The 13,313-nt window shown below is 38.2% G+C and overlaps 1 protein-coding gene and 1 long non-coding RNA gene across 10 annotated transcripts in view; one reads left to right on the top strand and one right to left on the bottom strand.

The window, feature by feature from the left end:
• Positions 1-125: 125 nt before the first annotated feature.
• LOC308198417 lies at positions 126-3,102 on the top strand. Its single transcript, XR_013953892.1, has 2 exons — positions 126-177; positions 264-3,102. It is a non-coding gene; the product is annotated as an uncharacterized lncRNA (long non-coding RNA).
• Positions 2,096-13,313, bottom strand: part of ACMSD (aminocarboxymuconate semialdehyde decarboxylase) — a 48,458-nt gene continuing 37,240 nt past the window's right edge. For all 9 annotated transcript variants that reach the window (XM_080600768.1, XM_080600765.1, XM_080600766.1 and 6 more), the window contains 4 exons: positions 13,144-13,239; positions 12,480-12,652; positions 3,967-4,065; positions 2,096-3,666 (listed from right to left, as the gene is read on the bottom strand). In XM_080600768.1, coding sequence (XP_080456894.1) covers positions 3,604-3,666; positions 3,967-4,065; positions 12,480-12,652; positions 13,144-13,239 — 431 coding nt within the window. In that variant the 3' untranslated portion in view covers positions 2,096-3,603. The remainder of the gene's footprint in view (positions 3,667-3,966; positions 4,066-12,479; positions 12,653-13,143; positions 13,240-13,313) is intronic.

Here is a 13,313-nt window from a genome sequence, read left to right as displayed (position 1 = left end):
CCCGCCGCCGCCACCGCCCCCCCGCCCTCCGCGGCGCCTCTCGCGAGAGCGGCCGCGCCTCCGTGAGGGGTTACGGCGGCTGCGTAGCCCGGCCCCTCTCCGGCTGCGTAAAGGCACCGCCTACCGTCTGGAATATGGAAATGACGTGCGCGGCGCCGCTCCGTTGGCGGGCTCGGGGTCTGTCAGGTGGCTCCTCAGGTGTGGGGGGGTGGGCGAGCCGAAACCAGCCGCGAAAAAGTGTTTTGTTTTTGTTTTGTTTTAAGTTTTTACAGCCCCAGCTGGGATTAACGAGAGGCTGAGCGGGCGGGGTGTCCGAGCTCAGATCCACCTGGCTCCTGTGCTGAGCCGCGCTTCCCGCTGAACTCAGTCTGATGATTTACTACTAATAAACGAATAATCTCTCCTAACGTTTGTTGCTTTCCTTTCTTCCTTTCAAAGTTTAAAAACCAATATCTCCCCGAAGTAGGAGCAGCCACGAGTGGAGCTCTGCTGTCCCAACTTGGTGTAGCTGCCTCAGAAGCGGGTGTGGGTGTGCGAGGAGCGGCTCTCCTGCTGCTGCCCGGGAGCTCCGAGCTGTCGAGGCTTGCTCAGCACCAGGAATGGGTTATTTTGCTGGGACCAGGTTAAAAAAATCGCTTACTGCGTGTCTCAGGGTCTTCACACACACGCAGGAAGCTTGGTGGAGCAGGTCTTGCTCTGAGGTATTGCCAGGTGCTCTTGTATCTTCTTGGACTGTTACCAGCTGGGGATACTGGCAACTTGGCATAACTTGCCTCTTACTTCACTGAACTTCCTTGTTTGAATAAAAGCTCACAGATTTCTTCAGACCTCGGTTATTTCAGTGATCCTATTTATTGCCTCACAAATAGTACACAATGGCACGAAGAAGGAGGCAGAAGCTGTCAAATGGAAATACGTGGCAGGGGTGGGAGAAGATAACTTTAAAGAGCTTTGACAGATTTGAGTTTAGTATTTTAGCATCTCCTTCCTCCTCCTGACAAAAAAATAGGCACTGTGTAATGTTTTGTGAGGTACCCAGGGAGCTGGGTTCATTTAAATTCATTTAAATCTATTTTATCACCTGCTAATTGCAGATATTTCTCACTGGGTGCTCACATAGGATAGATACTGATTTTCAGTAGCAGTTTGAGACAACTGCATTCAGTGGTCCAAAGGTACCGAAAGGTGTCTATTTAAAGTGCTGATCATCATGGTTCAAAATGAGAGCTTCTTCTCATGTAGCATGTGCCACTAGCACTGTACAGCAGCTTTGGTCACTTACAGTGAGGTCACAGCTAGTTCTTCTACAACTTCAGTGCTAATTTTATATAAGCAGTTACGATTTTATAACCAGACATGACAGAACCCTAATGATACATACAGGAGTACCATGCAGCATGGAATTACTTGCCTGATCTTTCCAATTGCAGAACATCTTTAAGATTTTGCATATTCACATGAAATTCAACTACAAAGGCTTCTGTCATTAGGAGCTTATCTTTGCCATCATATTTTTGGGCCCTTAGCAATATTAAAGCAGTGCAATGTTTTACCTCATTGTTTAAATCATCAGGTAAAACTTTTGAAACTCAAGTGTTCTGTGTATATTTTTAATTCCCTTAAAAACTCATGGAAGAGTATTAGGAATGTTCTTGTCTGTGTAATTTACATTTATATCAATCAGCATTGATAAGGGAAAAAAAAAAAGGAAGACAGGGAGAATTACATCCCTGGCTTAAAAATCTTAATACATCAAGAATAAGTAGAACATCATTGAATAATGACAGTACATAATGAATATGATTTATGCAGGGTATGCACTACTTACTTGTCATGCAGAGTGCTGCAATCACCCCTTCAGTCATAGGTTAAGGTAATTAAATACTGGGTTTGCTATTGGGTAAGCTTCTGACCTCTGTCCCCGAGGATGCAACAGTGCATTCTCACTTACTTAACAGGTTTTGATCATTAAAAAACTGAAGAATTAATTAATTAATCCAATTAAAATATATTGGCAGAATCATAACGTATTTTCCTCTTAAATCCATTTCAATACCTGTGAAAATCAAATATGCTGAAGGTAGAAGAAAGTTGCTTTTTCTCTACTTTGAAATTTAATTAAAACAATCTGGTTGAAAAATCATACAGTCAGTTAACTCAATACTTGCAGGTAAGTATTTAAATAAATAAAAAGAAAAGATCAACAGAAGTCTTGCAAACCTAAGGACAATTAATATCGTTAAAGATGTTTTATTTAGGTTCTTTTTTTTCCTCTTACATGAAAAGCTGATATTCACAGGGCCCAAACCTCTGAGCTGCTGACTACCACTGAGTTGCCTCTGATGTCCATTAGTCTTTAATGGCATAAATTTGGAGAAGCAATAAAGGAAAGATCCAAATGCAAAAACTGGGCAAACACATAATTAAACTACGCACACCATCTCTTTTTTTTTTTTTTTTGACTCTATAAAGAAGGACAAAGCCTTCTCAGTAGTCCAACCGAGGCTGTTATCAGCAGGAACTGCTGAATCCTTCAGGTTTATTCTGTGCTACAAGGACAGTTACAGACACAGCCGCAAACAAAAGTCTGCCTAATATTATTTTTCCTGGAATGTCTGGAGACTAAACAGAAAAATGGTGACACCTGATGCAGCAAACAAATGAACACATGAGGATGGAGAGTCTCAGTGGACAACAGCATTGTTCTGACTAGCATAAAAACTTCTCAGGAGGAGGATGCCCTCCTGAGGCATCATGAAAACCCATTTGAGTCTACCCTTCAGTAGTCTACAAAGCAAACCATCTTTCCACACCTACAGCAGCACTGAAACTAGAAAGAGCATTAACAGCTCAACAGTTAAAGTACCCAGCCTTACCATTACAAGTGTTTTTAAGGCATGTAACATTAAACCATGCCATTGTTAAGCAGTATTATTTATTTTGACACTAACAGTGATGCATAAAGTATTATCCACATAAATACGTCATTTTTGTACTTACGGTCATTTTGTTCCAATTGTTCCTGACCAATTAATTGCCAGTGGCATAGGCAGCAGCTAAAAAGCACACATCCCTGCATAGACCTTTTTCTGCCTACCACATCTACAGAGTGTCATGCTCAAAGTGCTGGGCTGACATGCTGTATGCTGCAGTTTCAGTCAGTGGATAAAGGCAAAAGACGTCTTTCAAATTCTGTATATTGGGCATCAAAGATGACAGACTGAAATGCAACAGATACAAGTCATCATTTTCACACAGATACAAGATTCAAGATTTCAAATAGATACAAGTTACATCCTGGGGATCAATTCCTAATGACATCGCATTATTGTCCTTCAGAGATTGTTATTAAGGCTGCAAAAGATGAAATCTTTCATTCTGTATGAAAGTAGGGGTTTCAGAATTTTTTAGAGAACCTAAATCCTCAAATGCTCAGAAATATCAGTGAGTATGCATTTCCAGTACCCCTGTTTTGGAAATAACAGTAGACTGAAATGTACTTGTCAAATTTATTTTTCACAGTACAATTGCACATGCAAAGTTGAAGTATCCCTAAGGAATCAATGTTTTATCTGAAGTTTGGTCTTTTTAGTATCTTCATAATCATTCAAACTGTTTTCTGCTAAGACCCAAAAATTCCAGAGCATTGCCAGCCTTGAGTTTATCCTGTAAAAACAAAACATTTACATATGTTTGTGCGTGTTTAAGTCACGTTTCAGTCAATTGTTTTTACTCAGATGCTTTCACTCTTGCTTTGAAATGCTCTCACGAACTGCTTTAAAGAGACTGAAGGGCCTCTTCCAATCTTTGCAGGAATTACTGTACTCCACTGATTTTTCTGTAGTTTTTTTTTTTTTATCCAGGTCTAAAACCTGGAAAACCTTAAAAATGATCCCTCCCCGCTCCCCTCTCCCCCCCAACAAACAAACAAAACAAACAAAGAAACAAAATCCACCCAAATTATACCTTCAGTTTATGGTCAAAATCTTCCATTGAGTCAATCAGTTTTCCAGGTTCCAGTTCCCCCAGTGGAAAAGGGTAATCTGTCCCTAAAATAACTTTGTCCTAGTAGTAAAGAAACATTGTACATTCTGTAGTAACATCAAAGAATATAGTTTCACATGCTTTCTGGAATTTATAACAAACCACAGGAAGTTACACATATCTATTGAACTGATTAATTATGAAAGTGAATGTGAAGATAGTCTATGGATTCCAATTTACATTTAAAAAAAAGCTTAAAAACAAGTATTCGAGTTTATTGGGGAATTTAAATTTGAAAAAAAGTATTGGTTATTTCTTAATTGTTTTTGTGATGCCTAACTAAAGTGTGGTGTACTTTTATTCTGATATACAGAAAATTCAAAATGTAAAACCCAGACATGTGGAAATGAGTGTATGCTGCTCAGATGATTATGGTACAAGTACAAATGGTAATTTCCTATGGAGATCGATTTTCTTTATTGTGGTGCTGCTTTGAAATGTTACAAAATGGCATCTATTGCTCATCTCCTGCCCTACGAGTACTGCTTCTACTTCTGAATCATTTTTTACGTTCACGGAAGTTACTTGCATGCTCTGCACTGCTGTCCAAAAAGACCATGAAATCTTTTGGCAGATTTCTTGAAGGATCTCAGGAAGTTCTCCACCAAACTCACAAAAGATGCTTGGATTTGGATTCTTGAATTTGAAATTCTTGAGTATACACACACATAAATGCACTCACTCAGACAAACTTGAATTTATATATACTTGAAAAGAATGTGTAATAAAAAAAATACAAAGCAATCAAAATTATCTTTTGTGCAGTACTTTAAAAGCTGTAATACATGCAACGTGATACTACTTAAAGTGTGGTAAAATGTAGAACTATTACAAATATTTAAATTGAAAAGAATATATTTTATTTAACTGGTATTCAGCTTCAGATAACAAAACCAAAATCTCATTTGCGAATTTCATATATTTTTTGGAAGTCTATGATTTCCTTAAAATGTCATTGTCTTTGGCTGGGACTGGGTATTAACTGTGAGCTGGAAACCCATGTCTAAGAATATGAGTGACGTGATCTGATTTGTTTCTGAAAGCAACATTCAGGGAATAGAAAATTCAGTAAAAATCTGCATGCATCACTCCTGTTATCAGAGACAGAAACGAATAGGCAGATCCTCAATGGGTCCACATTGTTATATGTTCATTTCCACACCGCAATGATATTTCTCATATTATCATCTACCCTGGAGAGTGAATATTGCCAACTCACTTGATTTTATCAAAAGTCTATTTTCTTTCAAGCTTCATCTCCTGGAGACATGAATATTTGAAAACCACCATTTTCATTAAAAATGTATGTTTTGAAATGTCTCATAAATTTGAAGTCAAGCTCATGAATTTTGGGGAACTTGTTATAGTATTTAAATTCAGTTGCCAATACTGAAACAGGACAAAGAAAACATATTTCAGTTATTTTATGAAATTATTCTTTTTCCTATTTGTCAAATGCTGCTTATTTATTTTACCTCCAGTAGATGCCACCAGAGAGTCTGTGAAAGAGTCTAAATGAAACCTTACAGGAGATCCAAACAAGATACAAATTCTATTGTTCTGTCCTATATTATTGTATTATAATTTATTACAGAAGTCCTGCCATATGATTAGAACAGGAGAATTTACATTCCTCTGTCTACAATTTATATTCCTCTGTCTACTGCATCAATTTCTGAGTGCAGATTAAACAAAATATATTTGGATATGTGTATGATTAAACAGCTAAATACATTCTTATATTCATTATAAAGTTCAATCTGGTACCAAGGCATTTTCTGCACATATGAAAAACAAATTTATGCCACAAAAAATACAACAACTAAATAAAAACAAAAAAAACCCCACAACCATACCAATTAGCATACTAACTTTATATTGGAAAATGGATTTCTTAGTAAAGGAGAAAGTACCTTCCCAGCTGCTTATTACTGAAGGTTAAGAAGGTCAGGAAGGTTTGTACATTCTTGTTTAAGTTTCTTGTATACCAGAGCAGAAAAAAATCTCACCCCATCATTGGAATAATCTATATATATTATTTCAATTATCTTTTTATTTTCCTCTAGTTTAAAGTGTTTCACAGCTAATCATGGGATCTGTTCATAAGCAGAAAAATTAAGAGCTGTAAATTAATGAGAAAATCTAAAAGTAGAGTTATTACTGCTATTTATTAGGCTATTTATTTATAATCTTTGAGCTTCAGCCTGTACCCATCCATAAAATGGGGTTTGCAATCCCTGTATTTATCAACTGGCCTCGCAGAAGTCCTGTGAAGTCTCTGTAGCTAGACAACACTCCTAGCATATTATCTATCATCATATTATGCCAAAAGATATCAGCAAAGTTCATTTTCCATAGTAGACCTTAAGGTTCAATACCTTAATAAAGCCTCTTGCCTTTCAGAAAGGTAAATATGGCCGACAATTTGCCTCAATGGACTCTTCTACTCAAGAGATTTTTTTTCACTGTAGTACAGACCTGAATCTTAAAATGAATCTCAAAGAAAGTCAAGCATGGTTTCTTCCTCTTACGTTAGTGAAAAATTGTATTTGTCCTGAATCTCACCTTCTTTCCTGCTACCAGAATACATCTCAAGAAAAGGCCAGATTGTTATAGCCATTTCAGCTCCAGCTTCTGGCATGAGAACGTTTTACCTGCTGGTGATGGACCTTGAGGAATCGCCATGAGGTGTATGCAGAGATGCACTGAATCATTTAATCGTCTGCCAACCCGGTTCTTCACTTTTTATAGCCAATATCATTAGGGATTTTTTGTTTAGCTTTGTTCACTTCATGCTACCTCATCATGGGGAGAGCAAAGGACTGCAGCAAATCTGCAGCCTTACAAAAGTATTTCTCAGAAATGTTTACTCCTGCCTCTTTTAACTGTGATAGGCTCCAATTAACCTGCACCCCAAACTACGAAGGGCTGAAATTAAGTGTACGTGACTCAGAGCTATCACTGGATTTTAATATTCATAAGCTCAAGGCCCACATGTGACATTCTGATGCCACGTAATGGCTGTTCCCTGAGGACCTGAAGCCATGTGCATGCAGATCTTTACACACACTGATGCCCTTCCTGCACAGCTCTTAGCTACGCTCCCGAGAGCTGTCCTATTTCAAACCTTTGGTTTATGAAGTCACACGTCATGCTAGAGACCCAATCACAATGTTTTTAGCCCTGCATTTATTCATCTTATCCTTGTTATTCTGCCAACACATGATTTGACTTTTGGAATGGTATTATGTGACAACATCAACTTTAATGGGAAAATGAGGGAAGGTTTTAATCTTCATGGTTATAAAGCGAAGCTTGAAAATATGACGTGAATGTTTCTTCAAGGATAAGATGACCTAGCTTTGAAAAAGAGAAAGAAAATGTACTGCTTTCCAGGTTCTCGTAATTCTTAAAAGCATTAGAGTTTTTGGGATCTGACTCCTGATTTTCAGTACCATGGTTGCCAAATATTGCAACAAGAAGCCAAATCTGCTGCTTAGTTAAATGCACGTAACTCTCTTACCGTGTTTCACATTAAGAAAGAAGGAAGTCTCATTTTAATTAAACTGCTCCTTTATTTTGAAAGAAATCTTGCTCTATGAGTGGTTTCACTGGACTGAGACTTTTCTTGAAAATATCTGCCATAAATACAATGCTATCTCCATCAAGTGCTTCTTCTTGGCAGCCTCATCTTTTGCCAGGAAAATAAATAGCTACTCATTATATATGCCTGACTCAAAGCTCGTCCTACCTCAAATAATTTCTATAGGTGATGTATTTCACTAATTCAATGGACTTCATATTTCTCTGAGCCTCTGCAAAATAAAGCTTAGATTTCAACCTGTTCAATTTCTCTCCCCACCTTCTCCCCTCAGAATTCCAAAAGATAACAGAGCTCACTCCATCCTATCAGTGCTATTCTGGATAAGGAATCCTCTGAGCAGGGGAATTTTAAAACGATGTAACACAGGCATGGCTAATTATATTACCAGCACATGGCCCACTCAGATATAGTCATGTCAAAGACTATGTACGCACTTGTAGATAAAGCAGGCTGTAGATTGTTTTCCGGCCCTGAGGCCAACCACCCAATACCACCCAAGTATTTTCCCCCCTCCAAGACAGGATGGCTGCATTTATTCTGTTTAGCTATCTGTATTCTGTTTATGCTTGTTAATGTGAAAAATTGATATAAACCACAACATTCTGCAGAGGAAACACTGCAAAGGAAGACGCACACTGAAAAAGTAGATTTACTCCTCACTAAAGTTATCCACTGGTCAGTCGCGCACAGATTATACCCAACCTGGCAAAGAAAGCTGCATCTCATGAAACGGTAGTTATTTTAGTGAACAAAGCAGGACTGCCTCCTAAACCGGAAAGAAAGAGGTACTAGGAAGAAAGATTACATTCATCTAAACCTCTGTAAGTCTTTTAAAAAAGAAACTGGCTATAAAAGTTAGCATGCTCCCCTAATAAAAGGTTTTAGTAAAAAACAGCAGTCTGAAAGGGAATCCCTGTGCTTTCACAAATGCCCAGCCCTGCAGTGCTTTCTCCACAGTGTTCAAAGGGTAACTAAATCTGGTCCCAGAGAGGCTGCAGAGGTCCAGTGAAGGCTTGCTACCCCATGAGAGATATCTTCTAATGACCAGTTAAGCAGGAATGTTCTCTGGCATACAGCAGGGGACTAGAGAGATGCTTGAACCCAGCACAAATTGAATATACTTAAGGAGTCTTCCCCAAACCACAGGCTAAACAAAAGGGCAATAGTTGCAAAAGAATTTTATGTAGAATACGTGATTTGATATTCTGTAAAACTACAAATAGTGGATGATACTGTTTATATTTATAGAAAGAATAACAGGCACAACAACTAAAAAGCTTCAATGGAGGAAGAAGAGGGTTTTCTGTTGTTCTAAGGAAAGTGCCATCTTATCGCAAAGATAAGAATATGATTAAGAGGCAAAGGATCAGTGAGGCTGTTGAAAACAAGAATGCAAAGGTAACATGTATACCTGCAAAAACAGACTTCATATAAAATGACTGTATGCAGCAGAATTTTTATTTGGATTTTTAAATCTTTCCTTTTCCTTCAATAATTCCTTGTTTCTGGCACTGTTTTTATGCTGGGAAAGATTCTACTGCTGTTATCATCAGGGACATTTATTATTGTCTGGACTTCACAACTGTGTTCATTAAAAGCCAAGTACAAGTACAGATAGATACTTAAATGACAACACTGATATGTCATAAGCAGAACAATAAAGTGGGAAGAGGATGACTTACCTCCCATCAGATAGAAAACAAAAGACAGCAAAGCCAGTTTCTCAGATTGAATTTAAAGAATAGAACCAGTTGCAGAAGCCCTATTCCATTCTCTTCAGCCAGTAACCTCTTCCAGACCTTTCCACCCCATGTCATATTGCTGAGCTCAAACAGGCAGAGGAGAATTAAAGACACCAACATCCCATGTACTACACTGAGCTAATGTATTGCATCAAGAAACTTAATTTCAGAAATTTGTTGGCAAAGTAAGAGACACCAGAGAGGCTACTGCACATGATTTTTAACAACGCCGAGTAACTTTTAGAGTAGCCAATCGCACTCCACAATCTCTCTCTCCTCAGACAACTAAGTGTTATTTTTGAAGGCATAATGATTAAGGGCCATAGGCTATGTGTTGCTTCTTAGCAGGAAAGGTATGGAAGTTAGTTTAAGCATGATGCACAGACAGCAGCTTTCCCACAATTGCCATAGCTCAGAGCAGCCTTGAGGTGCAAAGCTAACTTGCTACTCTAAAGCAGAACTGCTCTGAGACTTGAATTCTATGCATGTTAAAAAAAAAAAAAAGTTAAGTTCTTCAGTAATGTATTAAGCATCCTGTTGTACTTTCTTTCCTGCTTTGCTCTTGAATTCGATAGTTTAACTTAAAAACAGTATCAGACCAGAAAAAAGAATGTGTGGGTTTCAGCTATGCTGAATCCCACAGCTTCCAGTTTACCAAGGTCTTTCAAATGATGGCAAAATATGTCTACCAACATTTAAAAATACAAACAACAAAACAAGCGAGTGGCCTCGTCTCCTTGGCAATAATAATAAATAATAATAACAACAACAACAAAGGAATCTGACCACCTATACATGGCAATTTAAAATTCAAGAGCTAGACTCATCCCTGCTATACTATACCTCTATGTAGAATGAGAACATACTTACGACAAACATGGCCTGGATGTGGGGAGACTTCTTGGAAAATGAGATAACAGAAGGCAAGTGCCAAACTGTTATTCTATGAGCTTTTGGGTATCTTATAAAATTGAAGTGCGCATCACATATAGTAACATTTTAAAATCTTTTCTCAAAGTTACTTAATACCATCGGATACTGTAAATTACAGTTACATTCAAAAGGTAATAATACATCATAAAAAGTCCTGGACTGTTGACCATGATATATTTACAATTTAAAGGTTGGTAACAGAAATTAACAGAAATCAATATTGGGCTGGAGCCCTAGAATTTTGTTAATAACCAGTTTGGTGCCTAAAACTTCATCCCTGACACAGATCTCTCCATCAGTGCTCAGGAGGACTAACATTGCCAAAAAAATGCTCTAATATGTCTGGAAAGAACTTGGCAAATGCCACCTGAGTTAATACCCACTGACGTTATAAGAACTTGCCAATACTAAGAGCTCATTAGCAGATCTTTTGACAGGTAAATCAAACTGGGCTTTATCTTTCTTGCTGATAATGGAACTAAAGCTTCATGGCAGTTTCTTTGCACATTTTATGGGGCTTCTCCTACAAATCTATTTTTGATTCATGATGGATTTAAGAGAGAAATACTATCCCTCCTGTTCTTATAGCTGTAGCGGTATTGTATACATATATAAATACATTGTGTATACATACTTAACAAAAACTTGTGACAGCATTGTTTCAAGTTGTGTATGTGCTGTCACTGTTGAATTTTTCGTGAATCTTCAAATACAGTTTTCCTAAAAAATAAAAGTACTGTAGGGAAGCTGAGTCCAATCTCAAAGATACAAAATTTCCTGTGCAGCACAGACTGAAAACCCATGGATTTCAAACGGATGTGATCTGGGTACACAGTACCAAGATAAGGAAAAGAAATAGTTTATTCTACTTTATTATTTTTGGTTGGCCTAGGCAAGTCATTTCTGTATCAGTTTTTGTACAGACTTATTGCAGCAACCCATTCAAACTGTTACAGATGAAAATGGGAAATCAACAGTAACTTTTCTCTAGAAGGAATGAAAACATCTGACTTAGCTGATTTTCTGAACTTTGGTCATACAAGAGGCCCTGGTGACAACAGCCTCATAACTGAGAAAGTACTAAGTGAGCCCAGAAACTAATATACAGGAAGATGAATACAGTTGTCGACACAAGAAAGCCAATGTCAACAGTTTGCATTTCTGTATTTGTTATCTGGTGAGTTCAAGAGATCAGGACACAAATACAAGCCTCTTGTTGATTTGTAGCTATCCATTAGAAGTTGGCAAGAGTTATGCTGTCCTCCCCTCCTTCCTGAGCATCTAATAATAAGAAGGAATCATTTGAATTAATAAGAGGGAATTATTTGAATGGTCTTGGATTTTTCTGACACACACTGTATGTGATTTAAACAGGCTGCTAAAGTACAAAGATTTCTTTACTTTCTACTCTAACATTTAAAATATTTTTGCATGCCATGATGTTTAATGTGCTATCCAGGATGCCCACAAAAATCATCTTTATTACTGACTTTTTAATGCCTACAACTTGCCAAGCGGAAATACTATTTGATTTCTCCAGGTACGCACTTGAAGAAGTACGCACTTAAGGCATTTGAAAGGAAAGCTCCAAATGAAGCAGTCCCCCTTTGCTTGCACTCCCATCCTAGAATCACAGAATATCCTGAGTCAGAAGGAACCCACAAGGATCATCAAGTCCAACTCCCAGCTCCACACAGGACCACCCAAAAATCAGACCTGATGTCTGAGAGCGTTGTCCAAATGGTTCTTAAACTCCGTGAGGCTGGGTGCCATGACCACTTCCCTGAAGAGTCCGTTTCAGTGTCTTACCATCCTCACAGGGAAGAACCTTTTCCTAATATCCATCCCTTCCCTGATGGTCTTGCCATTCCCTCAGTCCTAAATCCTGGCTAACCTTATGTAAGGAACTAGCCTCTGTGAACTAGGGTTCACAGTGGATGATTTCCTGGATTAAAACCAGCACTTCAAGAACTCCCTGCTGTAGTAAGGAACATTATCAACACTGCAGAAGCATGTCAGTTTATAATAGCTCAGGTTCTGATTTCACTGGGTGAATATGCTGTCTTTTTCCTGCTTTCTTCCTTTTCTCTCCTTTTGCTGTTTCATAGAAATAATTCCAGAATGACTTACCTACTTCTGGAAGCATTAAAACTCACCTCTCCTATTACACTTGTTAGAAGCCTTAGTGCACCTCTATCATGGACAAGAGAGTCTGTGTAAAATGAACCAAGGTATTTTCTTGGATCCACCTTATTATCCACTGCACACAAATCAGGGCGCACGTTGAATCCATGGGAGATTCGCCCCACTGTGTACGGAAAAGCTCCACCTACAAGGACAAATTTTTAGCAACAGAAATTGAAAATACAAAGGAGGGAAAAGGCGACATTATCAACAAAGAGATAAATAAGTTTTATTGTTAACTATTTAGAATGAAAATGCACTGCACTGGCAATTTTTTTATTCCTTCCCCTTCATTACTTTCTTTCTCTGTTTTCCCCACAGTTTTCACAGTTTCCCCCGTTTTCACGACAGTTAATGCCCAAGTTCCTACTGCTCCCTACTCCTCCCTTTCCCTAAGCCCATAAACTGACTCCTGTCTCCCCTCACTCCTCAATTTCCTTAAAGGCTACCTATAGCAGTTCAAACACTGAGTGAAACATGCTAGAGAACATTAGTATGAGCAACCCATGTGGCAGACATCCTCACTGGGCCAAGAGTACTCAGCAGGTGGCAGGCTTACAGTGGTAACCCCATTAGCTGGTATACCAGAAAATACAATTGTACCATGCCCTACTAAAAAACAATTATATTACTTACCTCCGTGTGCAAAGCAAACTTTCAGCTTAGGAAATTTTTCAAAAATTCCTCCCATAATCATGGAGCAAATTGCCATGGTTGTTTCTGTTGGCATGCCTAAGAACAAAAAAAAGCTTCATCATATATGGCCAAACCTTGAATTTTAGATGTTATCTTCATTTTCTTCAATA

This window comes from Anser brachyrhynchus, assembly GCF_964034855.1.
Source record: "Anser brachyrhynchus genome assembly, chromosome: 7".
NCBI lineage: Eukaryota > Metazoa > Chordata > Aves > Anseriformes > Anatidae > Anser > Anser brachyrhynchus.
Note: the sequence above shows the minus strand (reverse complement) of the source record. Positions and strands in the feature narration are given on the sequence as shown.